The sequence below is a fragment of the Sander lucioperca genome, chromosome 11, assembly GCF_008315115.2.
Source record: "Sander lucioperca isolate FBNREF2018 chromosome 11, SLUC_FBN_1.2, whole genome shotgun sequence".
In the NCBI taxonomy this organism is placed as follows: domain Eukaryota; kingdom Metazoa; phylum Chordata; class Actinopteri; order Perciformes; family Percidae; genus Sander; species Sander lucioperca.
This window is the reverse complement of record NC_050183.1, coordinates 1,607,834-1,620,925: the sequence shown is the minus strand read 5'-3', so window position 1 is coordinate 1,620,925 and position 13,092 is coordinate 1,607,834. Positions and strand designations below refer to the sequence as shown.

The 13,092-nt window shown below is 39.0% G+C and overlaps 1 protein-coding gene across 5 annotated transcripts; it reads right to left on the bottom strand.

Moving 5' to 3' along the window:
- Positions 1-415: 415 nt before the first annotated feature.
- Positions 416-12,736, bottom strand: tbxa2r (thromboxane A2 receptor). Of its 5 annotated transcripts, none has more exons than XM_031307452.2 (4): positions 12,419-12,736; positions 6,436-7,312; positions 3,368-3,527; positions 416-2,043 (listed from the first exon to the last, which is right to left on the bottom strand). In XM_031307452.2, the coding sequence occupies exons 2-4, from the start codon at positions 7,231-7,233 to the stop codon at positions 1,910-1,912; spliced, it is 1,092 nt and encodes a 363-aa protein (XP_031163312.1). In that variant the 5' UTR covers positions 7,234-7,312; positions 12,419-12,736; the 3' UTR covers positions 416-1,909. The 5 variants fall into 5 exon arrangements, with proteins under 5 accessions (XP_031163312.1, XP_031163308.1, XP_031163313.1 ...); XM_031307448.2 differs by having other exon boundaries at positions 3,379-3,527; positions 12,419-12,735; XM_031307453.2 differs by lacking the exon at positions 3,368-3,527 and having other exon boundaries at positions 416-1,737; positions 1,777-2,043; positions 12,419-12,728.
- Positions 12,737-13,092: the final 356 nt, after the last annotated feature.

Sequence of the window (13,092 nt, the reverse complement as noted above, 5' to 3'; positions counted from 1 at the left end):
GCCGGATGTCTGTTAACTTAAGCATTTTAAACTCCGGTCGATGTATGGGGACTATGGTTAACTGTTCCTCAGATCTCTGCAGGGTAAATCCAGACAACTAGCTAGACTATCTGTCCAATCTGAGTTTTCTGTTGCACGACTAAAACAACCTTTGAATGTACACGTTCCACCAAAACAAGTTCCTTCCCGAGGCTATTTTGCAGAGGCACCATGGCTCCGTCCGGCGCATAGCACCGCCCATGATGATTGCGATTGTTTTAAAGAAATGCCAATAAACCACAGCACGTTTTTCTCCCATCTCGGAATGCTGTGTGGACTAGCCAGACACAGCGCTGTGGAGGTAGGTTTGGTAAAGTGAGACTATCTCAAGACCAACATTCATAAATGTCAAGGGGTGAAACTTAGGTCTGGTCTGTTTAACAAAGTAACATACATTACACATAACACTTCAGATGAGTAATCCAGAACAATAACTTCTTAAAAATAACATGATTGTGTTGAAAAGCAGTCCTAAATTATTTGTGTCAAACGTATCTTTACCATGTCATATGGTATGCTACTTCAGTACACAACAAACAAATATTACCATTACAGATGAAGGTTAAATTTATATTCACATTAGAGACACCACCGCTGAATATCCCTGTAACAATTTGGCCACAATTAAGCACATTGACCATACACGGTCCAGCCATAACTAGGTTTTTGTCTTGTTCTTTAGCAGATAAGGATTTCAAACTATTTATGTAGATATGACCCTTCATGCAGCATAATATATCTCAAAATAATGCTGTTACTGTTGCATTTTTGTTTGCATGCCTAAAGTTGACAGTGGAAAAGATTGTTGTACCACTGACAACATAATCTTAAAATTTTCAGGGTCTTCGTAAATATTTAATTCGTACAATAATCACATTCTCATTGGCATCCACTTTATTTTCCTTTTTTCTTCTTCTGCCAAACCCGGGTATGTCTCTTAATGACAAGCATGAGGACTGAACTAGAGGGTCCCATTCGGGGATAACTGATCATTTCAAGGGTCTGGAAAGTTTGGTTTGATTCACATGCATTATCAAAACATTTGACACATAGAAAACACATGCATTGTCATGTATTGTATAAACTCTTGAAATGGAAATAATGTAGGATGCTTCTGGCAGTCTAAGCTATATTTCATTTTTGTTAAAGCATCTTCACTTCACATCTTCCTTCAAAATCCAGCTAAATACTTTCACAAAGGGAACAAAACATGAACAGTATGAGCTGGAAAAAAACAATTAAATGATAATGTGACACTCAAGAGCATCTGAACAAAGTGTACATGAACATAAAAGGCATTATGTCCCATCAGAATGTAGTATCACATTTCACCTGAATTACCACAGAATGCCCATATGCACTGTAAAAAGTTGTTCATATTCATATAAAAAAAAAACTTGATGGAAGAGTGCAGTCCATGTAAGTAGCTTTAAATCTATTTTAGGTGACTGCTGTGCGCTGTATAGTGGCCTCTCTCTTTAAACGTTGCTCTAAATGAAAGTGTCATTGCTAATACTGTTTCAAAGGTATGCAATAAAATAACAATGTTGGTGCAATCCTGCTTCTTATCTTGGTCACAGTTAACATGAAAACTCCTTCAGAGCATGGAAACACAGTCTAACACATACTGTAACCCCAACGATGTCACTCAGTCTGTGGCAACAACTCAAATCCAAACCATCACGGAGAAGGAGGTGGTGGCTTTAGTGTAGATGGGGGTATTACGTTTGATTTCTGCATCTCTCCTGTTTCATCTTGGCTCAGGGTGATCCTAAGTGAAGAGTGTGTGAATCTTCGGACGGTGTCGTTGAAAGATGGGTACAAGCTCATGATGGAACCCCGAGACCAGTCGAGGCGGGGGTTGACTCTCTTAAGAACTGATCTCCGGAACAGGATGTATACCCACGGATCCAGGATCTGGTTCCAGGTGGCAAAGCGTAGCCATAGCAGGAGGGATTTGATCTGGAGGGGACTTCCGGATAGCACAGTTTGTGCAATAAAGATCTGGTGGAAGTGGGGATAAGGATGAAGAAAAGAAGAGGCAAAGAGGGGAATGATGGAGGGAAGAAGTGGGGGAGGGATGAGAGGTTTGAAGAGAGGAAGCCAAACAGTAAGGAGAAAACAGGAAAAAAGATGTAAATTATGAAAGACAGCAAATTATAGTTGAAAAGAGTGGGCAGGAGAGATTAGAAATAAGGAACAAGAGAGAAAAGATGAAATTGGTTAATATTGCAAATGCACACACACACACACACACACGCAGAGACACACATACTGAGGGAATGGCTCGACCAATTTTCCATGGCCATCCTGAGGCAGGCAGTGGCTTCTGCAACATAATTATCCCCCTGCTTAAATTAAGATGCATCATTGTATGTGAGGCATAGCCTTATTAGCATTAGCCCAACAGTCTCTTGTGGTGGGAAAACATGCTAACAAGGTCCTTAAGGAATGACATGGCTTATTATTGTCTCTGTTCCAAATTCAGCTGGTGCCAAAAAAAACAGTTCAACTGTGGTTTACACCAGAGCAATGCGAGGACAAAGTTATATAAATATTAAAAACTGTTGCATGCAAGTGTTGTAATGAAGTGCAAACCACAGTTTTTTTTAGTAAGGTAAACTTTTCTCAGAGGCAGAGGTGCTCCAGAGACTGAAACAACCAAAGAAGCACAGTTGTCCAGTGTGCATGTTAGCTTAGTTGCTTCAACTTTCACAGAAAGTGCCATTCATGGTTTTGCTGGCAACAGGCTATTTCCAGCTAGATAAGTTACTGTAATGAGAATGCATTTTTCAGGAGCATTACAATACTGAGCTTGAATAACTTTCTTGATGTTTAACCCTTATCTGTAAAGATTTCTGCAGCTCTGCTTCAAAGAAATGTTTGAGTAACTAAACAATTACAACTACAATCTGCAGATTGTTAAGCTTTATAGTTTAATGATCTGCAGAGTGTAGTTGTTTTGGATGAGAAACCATCTGTGTTAGTTTCAGGGAATGAAAGCAAACGCAAGGGCAATAAACAATCATGACAAAGGGCTGGAACTATTTAAGTGAACTGTTTATTAACTAAAAAGGAATGGAAAGTATAGATAACAGCAGCAAAAACAAGATGAGACACTGGATGCACTATGAAGCATGCTTCCAATAATACTTTGAGCTTATGGGTAATGGTTTGGAAGCTGCAAGCCATGGAGTAAACAGTGTTGTATAGTCCATCTGTAAGTTTCATTGGCTGATGTTTAGGACATGCTGAGTTATGATGGGGGTGTGCAGTCACTATAGGGAAGCTGTGTTATTGTAATAACCTTTCAAAGTTTTCGTTTTACTTTTTACTCGCCTTAGCCGGGACACTTTACACATGATGTATATCCAGGGGTCAAATATCTGATTGCAGGTGGCCATTCGTATGCAGAACAAAACTGTTTCATCTTTTACAGACAAGGCAGCTACAGGATCAGTAGTCTCCACGCTCATCAGAATATATATCTGTGCAGAGTGTCACACAACTTTAGTTAGTTTGACAGGACTGCAGAAAAATATGTGCACCAGTCAGGTACTGTAGCTTTAGCACTTTTGTTCTTTACTCTGATGGGGACACAGTGGAAGGAGGGGCAAGGAAGAGGATGTCAGTGGTGGAGATTAAGTAGGTTGGATTAAATTCTTCATGGGGCTTCTATAGTTATGAGCTTTATTAAAGGGGTGAGTCAGAATTTTAGAAATAGGACCTCATTTCCAAGTTAGCCAGTGTGTTATTTATCAGTGGAGACCGTTTTCAACACTTTTCAACCAGTCCTTCCAGTTGCAGAGTTCACTGGTGCTAGGCTAGCGCAAGTCAACAGTATCTGCTAGCCTACCACTAAAAACAGTCTTACCGACTCCACAGTACACCAGAGGCAAATAAATTATAACACCAGACTATCGATGTAAATGTCTGTGTTGATAGAATAATGTTAGAAATAAAACTACCCTTGCATCTTAATGATCGCATTACATTTTGAGGGACTAGTTTCTCAGCAGCAGCGGAATTTTACTTTTCTCCGGTTAGTAGTACTGCGCCGAAAAGTAAACAGAGAAGCGCACTACAGTCGGGACACCTAGTAGTAGCCTAGTACAGTGGTATTGAAGCATTGGATTGGAAACTAAGGACTATGCAACATGGTGATTCAGTGTGCATTTAGAAATTGTAAAAATAAACCAAACAGATGGGCACCACAAAGTTTCCACAAATTTACATTGGGAGATCCAGAAAAGAACCAACTGTGGCTTCTTGCTGCTGGCTTGGACATCAAGGCGTAGACTCTACTCAAGTGGCAAATGTGTAGTGATCATTTTAGACCCGACGACTTTGAAAAACCCGCAATCTAAAGGACCACAAGTCACTGACAACGAATGCGGTTCCATCCGTCTTTCCAGATGCACCAACAGCTACTGATGAACAGGTAATAACTTTTGGTAGGCTACTCTAGCTAATAAATCTAGCCCCTTTCATAACGTTAGCCTAGCTGCTACTGATAGATTGAGACTGACAACATTAGTGGAGATAACGTTACAGTTCAATGTATTGTGGAGAGGGACAACGTTAGCTAACAGTATAGCTACACTCTTGGTAGATACCTGGCTGGGCTAACCGCTAACTTTAGGTAATTGATGACAGAAAAGTCATGTAAGCTTGGACAGTTTACATGCAAATTGCAGGCAGGTAAATAAACTTGTGTGATTGTCATGGAAACCGGCTTTCTCAGTAGCCTAGGTAATATCACTCCGCTGCTGCTGTAGCCTATGCTACCAACTACAGGGAACAAAGTATAACTATTGCAATGCAAGGGTAGTTTTATTTCCAACATTATTCTATCAACACTAGACATTTACATCGATAGTCTGGCGTTATAATTTATTTGCCTTGGGTGTACTGTGGAGTGGGTAAGACTGTTTTTAGTGGCAGGCTAGCAGATACTGTTGACTTGCGCTAGCCTAGCACCAGTGAACTCTGCAACTGGAAGGACTGGATGAAAAGTGTTGAAAACGGTCTCCACTGATAAATAACACACTGGCTAACTTGGAAATGAGGTCCTATGTCCAAAATTCTGAACCACCCCTTTAAGACTCCAGCAGAACAGTTAAAAGACTCAAAATCTCAGAAAAACAGCAGCATCTATTAAGTTACATAAGAAGTATCACGCTAACTTAACCCAGCTGAATTTAATGTTACCTCTCGGTGGTACAGTTGATCACTGAGCCATGGCCTACTGATAACTAGCTAGATATGCCACCTTCCAGGTGTCTAAAATTATCTTTTCTCAAAATTACGAGATCAGGATCTCGTAATTATGAGATCTTTTCTCAAAAGTATGAGTTATTTTCTCATAATTACGAGATCTTTTCTCAAAATTATGAGTTATTTTCTCGTAATTACGAGATAAGGTGTCTACATTTTTTTTTTCTATGGTGAATGTAATATGCTTTCGTATACACAAGTATAATCCAAGTTGTAATAAACTGGAGTTTTACCTTTTAAAGACACTGATTTAAACCCTGGTCTAAAGCTGAGATATGTCATCTCAACTAAGGCGTTAAGGGGTCAGAGATCAGAGATCAACTAGATAGGAAGCTGCATTGCTAAGGAGAAATGAAGCATATAGAGGGGGGTGGAGAAAAGAAGCTTAGGACCTTGTGATGCCTTATTATGGTAACAAGGCAGCGCTGATATCAAGGGATAGATGGGTCTGGGTCTGGTGTTTTTTTAGATACCTGAGAAACCCGTAATTTGGTGGACACAATTACTAAAAGTGCTTTGCCATTTCATAACTGACTTACTACTACTACTACTACTACTACTACTACTACTACTACTACTACTACTACTACATCAACAACCTTAAGTGATGTTGTTTCATTGTTACTTTTGGTCAAAATTGAGTCTATTAGATCCCACATTTTAAGATGCTTTTACAAATTAGAATCAAAATCTTTGTACGATAGACATATGGAGCTGATGAAAGGATGAAGTCTTGTGAATAGCTTTCTAGTGAATAATTATATTCTAAGATGTTTATAGTCAATTGCTAAAAAATGTGCCTAGCCTCATTCAAACAAGTTGAAACAGGACCAGAGACCTTTATGTGTAATGCTGGCCCAAAGCAGCTTAAAAAACAAAATACAGAAGACTTTAATGTGAAGAGATATTTGTCTCATTGACTGTGCTCAGTTGGAAAAAGTCTCATCAGCCAACATCTGTATCAACCTTAATTAATGCAAAGATACATGAAGACAGCACTACAACAGGGAAGAGTGTGAAGTGTGCTTTTTACTGTGGCTTTATCATTTTGCATAAAGCCAGTCCTAAACATATTGCATACACACATATAGGGCCTACTTATTTAAAATGCAAACTCACCAGAAGGGGGCACCAGCAGATAGAAGCGATGACCATGATGAGGATGAGCTGAAGCATCATCTCTATTTCGTAGTCTCTGCGACGCTGGAGCCTATCCTGTCCGCAGCACACCCTGATTAGGGTCACAACGCTTACCGTATTCAGCAAAAATGACACAGTGATGCACATCAACCCGACCAGAGAGAAGACCAGGGAGAAGGCCAGGTCATTTCCCTCCGAGCTGATGTTGAAAAAACACCAGGAGCCGGGCATCTGCATGTGGTAGTTCCCAATGCCCGTTAGGGGCAGCAAAGCTATGCCACCTGCAATCAACCACACCATCAGCACCATGTAGACCGCCCGTCTCTTGGGCATGCTGGTGGAGCGTGCAAATGGAAGGTTGATGCCAAAGAAACGCTCCACAGCCATAGCGGCACCAAGCATGAGTGGGCACAGTCCGTAGAAGACCATGGACATACCCATGAAGTTGCAGAAGTGGCAGTTTGGATCTAAATGGCGCCAATTAAAGTGCGTAACATGGAAGGAGATCACGATGGAGCTAGTGACCAGAAGACCCATGAAGTCAGTGACCACCAGGCCACCCAGGAAGATCAGGAAAAAGGAGCGTGAGCGGCTATGTTTCTGCTGGAAGGATTTGAGGAGAACTATGAAGGCGATGAGATTGGAGATGAGACCCAAAGTGCCGAAGATGGATGAGAAGTATGCTGAGGCGATGGTAAGGTGGTGTTTGAATGGAGGGCTGTTGATAGAGTAGCAGAGTGGGGTGTTGTTGGCGAGTGGCATGGCGGAGGCATTCATGGTGTGGGGTCGTTGATTTCAGATGACTCAGAGATGGATAGACAATACCAGCGTGAGGAATTTCATTTCTCTCTTCGACCTCAAAAGTAAAAAGAGAAAAGTCAAATATTGAAACATTCAATACCAATGAAATGAGCAAACAGTCCAGCTACTATGAGAATTGGGCTGGTTTTGTTGCACTTCAAATGTGGCATGGCATTTTTCTTTACTTTTGTTGATACAATGCTAAATGGTGCTTATCAACTCTATTCAAACTGAGTATGTTGAAACTGCTGGTGCTGAAAATTGGTTTCCATTTATCCATACATTTTTTATACATGCTTATTCCTATCTAGAGTCATGTGTGGCTGCAGGAACCACCCTTTATTGGTTGGCAGTCATCACAGTCTTTTGATTAAAAATGTTAAAGGATCATTCTGGTTTATTAAAATGTTACTTTACATATTTTGTATTGGTTATTATATCACTGTACTGTATTTAATAAAGTATTTACATGATCTTGGAACATGACTGCATATATTGAGGGAAACAGGAGTTGGTCTGATGATTAAACAAACCAGATTATCTAAACTTTATTTGGAGGTTCTACTGAAAATGCTGGTAATATTTTCTCATTTTATAGGAAAACTGTGCATGCACAACTACAGTAAGTCAAAGGTGAACTAGGAAGTTGGGCTGTAAACTGTAATAGTCGCTGTAAATATTTCACCATTTTCTTTCAATTTCTCTTTCTGAACTGGGGGTTTAAAACCTGTCTGATCATCTGACCGCTTTTGATGTTTGTCCAGATCTCAGCAATTTACTTGGTAGGTACAATAATTGTTACCAATTAGAATGAGCGAGTAGTAGTGAAACTACAAAAAAATAAGACTCTATCCTTTAAAAAACTATGTTTAAATCCAAAGCATCTTGGAGTACATTGAGTGCATTTTTGGATGAAAGTCAATGTAACAGCTCAGATACAGCAAGTACATAACACCCACACCAACACAAGCAGACAGGACAGCATGGGACAGAGTGACACAAAGACCGATATATAGATATAGAGAGAGCTGCCATATCCTGGCAGGAAATGCAGTTATGTGAACAGTACTGACAGAGTAGCAAACAGGAAATAAACACATAATATCGCAATCAGTCTATGATGTTGTCCCTAGTGGTCTGTTCCCAATATACTGCCTGTTATAGTCAGATGGTATGAGACTGGCTTCAAGCAAAGTGGAGGTACACATTAGGCAAATAAGTAAAATCAAATATAGGCATAATTTTACTTAAACAAATATATACACAATTATTTGGTAGATGGGATCATCATGTGGGTATTGATATCATTCTGAATAAAATACAGAAATGAACAGGAAGTATTAAAATACCATGATGTACGATGATGAACCTTTCCCAAATAAACCCATACGATGTAATGTTTATTGTTGTTACCTGATGAACCAACTATATGTATTTAAGTCACCATTCAAAAATGACTTTTACTAAAATGACACTCATTTTATCAGTGAACAAAAGGGGTAAGGGTATACTATACTGTAGGTATTATGTAGGTGTAATGTTTTTCAAGATACGATAAAACTTTTAGGAAGAAGGAAACTGGGTCTAAAAGAAGAAAAAAGAAAAAGAAAACTGGTTGGATCATTATAGAACTGAAAACTGCGCTAGAAAACTTTGCATTTGGTGGCAGAGAGTGATATTTGTTTGAAAACTATTAAATTCAACACCCAGAAAACCTGTCTAATCATCTGACCGCTCTTGTCGTTTGTCCAGATCTCAGCAATTTACTTGGTAGGTACAATAATTGTTACCAATAAGAATAAGCGCTGAAACTACAAAAAATAATAGTAGTTAGCATGCGCAGCAAGTCAAAGGTGAACTAGGAAGTTGGGCTGTAAACTGTAATGGATGGTTACAAAGGATAGTCGCTGTAATTATTTCACCCTTTTCTTTCAATTTCTTTCTTTCTTTGTGAACTGGGAGTTCAGAAACTGTCTGATCATCTGACCAGATCTCAGCAATTTACTTGTTATCAGCCCTTACTTTATTTTACCACCACCATTACCACCATCTGTTATTTTAATGTGTTCCCGCTTTTTTGCATTAAGTTCCAACACTTATTACTTCTCTCATAAATATTCTGTAATGTTAGTGTTAAACTTTGGGAAACTGAAGAACAAAATAAAAATAAAAACATTTGGCACAAAACACAATCATGTGTAATGATGCAACTGAGCACTGCTGCATTGCAGACTTTTACACGCCTGATGTAGCACACGCTGGTACTTTTCCAGGAAAAAATAAAAACATCTGACGGTTCAGCTGCACCACAACAAAAACAGCAAATGGGTGCCTTTTTTTAGCCAGCCCCACCCCTGAATTTACGTCTTCAAAGTGAGAAACAACAAATCTACTAACAGTGGGGGAAAACATGTTGAATCCTATACAGTATATAATTTCCAGCTCGTTAAAAAAATGTCTTTGTTACCATAAATTCAACAGTCCTTGAGCACTGTTACTGTTACTTCAGCCTACGTTTAAGCCTTTAGACAGGACTGGTGTTGCTGTTTATAAAGACTTCATGCAGGCCAGCTACTGCTCTGTTTGGAATGTATTTGCATATCATGAAATTCTGTGAAACTAATTAATTTCTCATTTAGCAAAAACAAAATTAGAGCAACTTGCATGCAGCACACAAATTACAGTTGAGTTTGAGTTGGTTTACTTCGTTTTACTTTAGTACTTATATGCTGTGGCTGATTCACACCTGGGTTAAACGCTTTGACAGTCTTGAAAATCTTGAATTCTTAAAATATTTGATTATATTCTGGCATTAACAAAGTGGGCATAAGAAATGTGCTGCTGTATACATCCAGTATGGGAAATGGATACATACATAAGTAATGTTCAGTGCACATTGTTCAAACGTTATACTTATTTTAAATACATATTGTTATTACCCAGTAGCCATGAATTTTTTGTCTGCCTAATTGTCAATTCTTTCCAAAATGGCTGAAAATGTAAAGACACATGAAATGAGAGAATCTTCCGTTAAAAGCTAACTACACAGGTCCTTCCATACCTTAGGGGATACTAGGATGAGACAGACATACTTGGCGCCAGCTCTTGTATGACCCTGAAAACCTTTAGAGTGTGCCATTAGCTAAAAGAGTCTGTTAGCATCTAAAATCAATATGTCATAACCAAAATTGCTTCACTGAGGCAGACCAGTGGTTTCCTATTCAAACTAATGGGAAACCACAGAAGCGTAATGATGAGGTGCATGTACTCTATGCCATGGAGAATGCAGAGTATGTGAAAAATATCTGTCGAGAGGTTCCTGAACTGAGGATCGGTAACTGCCATGGATCACAAGACACTATTCAAATACGGTTTGTGATGCGAAACATTAGCTGCTGTACTTGTGGTTGCTTGAAATGAAACCATTTTTGAGACAGTCTGCTGTCCATCTAATATCCTGCTCAGTCCATCACAATGGTTTCTTTTCCTTGTTTGTATTGTTATCCCTAATATTCCTTAATAAAAAAGGTTGTTATGCATGACTTTATAAGGGCAAAAGGGACAAAAGCACATGAGAGCGAGCAAAAATATGCAAGACTATAAAAACAAGCCATAGCCAAATTCTATTGCATTTAGTCTACTTGGCCAATGCAGTGGTTTTGACATTGTGCTCTCAGTGAGGTCAACAAATAAAAGAGAAACTTCTCAGCCTGCTAGATGAAAAGAGAGATAGAGAGAGATAGAGAGAGAGAGAGAGAGAGAGAGAGAGAGAGAGAGAGAGAGAGAGAGAGAAAGAGAGCGAGCCATCATTCTACTGATGTGTGGATAAGTGGGGTTACCCCACTTTGGCCACTCACCCACCTCTTTACACATTACATACTTAGCATTCCAATATGCATCTTGCACACTACTTTGCACAATTACTTTTTGCACTTTACATCCCACTCCATGTGTACTTGTCTTGATATTATGTCTTATTTGTACATTTTTATTTTTGTATATTATGTTGATGTGTCTATATGTATAATGTTGTCTCTATTGTACAGTATGTATATTACTTATTATTATTATATTATTACTATTTGTTTACTGAATGTTTACTACTAGAGTTAACACCTACTGAAGTCAAATTCCTTGTATGTAAGCATACTTGGCCAACAACACTGATTCTGAGAGAGGGAGAGAGAGAGAAGACAGTTTCAAGTTTCAAAGATTGTGGAGCTGACCCTTAGGCAATATGTGTTTGCAGGCTGGGTAGAAAGAGATTTGATCAAAGAGCATTGGTTACTGTGAATGTTTGATTTAGGAAGACCTAAGTCATTAAAAGCAATATCTTATGCTACACCAACTCTATGGGTCATATGCATGGGTCTGACAGTGTGCTGCTGTGCTTTCAGAATTGAGGAGGCATCTTCTGAAACTGGATTGAAACACAATCCAGCACCATTTCCAAAAATCTAGGGTCCAAGGTTTCAGTTCCTGGCAAACAATTCTCCCACAGGGGTTGAGCTTTTGTTTATTATCAAATATGCATCATCAGTGGGAGTTAATTGTTAAAACCTGGCCACTGTTGATGTCATGTAGCCTATTACCCATTAAGCTCAGGAAAAATTCTTATTTGAAGAAAAGAGTTTTGAAAAGTTTGAATGATCATTTTTAATCGGTGAAACAAAGTTCTATCATTGCATCATAATAATCCCAAGGCTGTGTTTGTCGATATTTGGTTAAGACTGAACTGAGTTAGTGCAGCTTTCTCTCAATGGTAGGCTACTGAATGTCTCTGAAATGTGAACAACAATATCTAATGCTTGCATTTACATTTGCAAATTAATAGCAGCAAAACAAAACAAAACCATTAAAATCGACAAAATGCAACTTCTACTGGGTGCCCTGACAAATAAGAATCCTATAACAACCCTATTTATTCTGATAAACTGTAACAACATTTTTAATCATAAATGTACAAGGGAAGGGTGGGCTAACCAATATCATAAAGACCCTACTAAAGACAATTCTATATTCAAACAGTTTTTGGGGTTCCTCTACAGTTTAGATACATTAAATGATACATTTTAGGTAATCTGTCATGTTTCATAAACATAAACATGGCTGTTTTTTTTTTTTTAAAGGTTGCTTACAAAGTGATTAAAATGTGTCTTACCACCACAGAAGCTCTTTAAAGGACCAAGTTGACTCTCAGTTGGGTTTTGCACCACTCCATCCGAACGATCTTTCTGCACTTGTAAAATTAATAACACAAACAATAGTCACAGAAAGAGGTGGGAAACATGCCACACACACCAAGTCCCAAAAAGTCCCATCTGATGGAAATAAAGTCCTAAATGAAGTACTGCAGCAGGCTGTTAGCAGGAGCCCACGATCATCTGCACTCTTCCCCCGAAGCTCAGATACTCATCTTTCCCCCTCCACACAGGCTTCCTTTTGAGCAGTAAATCCCTCCCCGGAAGACAAAGGGGAAGGGCTCTAGGAAGACACCACAGTATTTTAGGCAGAAGAATGAGCAACAGAGAAAAGTCATTAAGCACTTCACTGGAACAGTCAGTGGTGCACAGTGGGGGAAAATGGGCGTTTGTCTCATTAGTATGTGTGATGGGAAGGTGGAGGTGCGGTCCCTACAGGCTGTAGAAAGGGATCAATGAAAGATTAGTCAACACACCAAAACATAGGATTTCTTCTTTTTTTTGTTGTTGTCCGACAATAATGTTTCTAATACAAATGTAGCAAGACTTTTGCTGACCAGAGACTCAAGCAAATGGAGTAATCAACCTCATTTAACAACTCTGAGATTAGATTCACAACTGGAAAAAGCTGGAC

Bases quoted from the DNA above. Each gene is read 5' to 3' on its own strand.
- tbxa2r (XM_031307448.2), bottom strand. From the start codon at position 7,233: ATGAATGCCTCCGCCATGCCACTCGCCAACAACACCCCACTCTGCTAC. The intron at 3,528-6,435 runs GTGAGTTTGCAT...CACTCTGCACAG, and splicing joins TCTGCTGGTGCCCCCTTCTG to ATATATATTCTGATGAGCGT. The intron at 2,044-3,378 runs GCGAGTAAAAAG...CACTTCCACCAG, and splicing joins TGTAAAGTGTCCCGGCTAAG to ATCTTTATTGCACAAACTGT.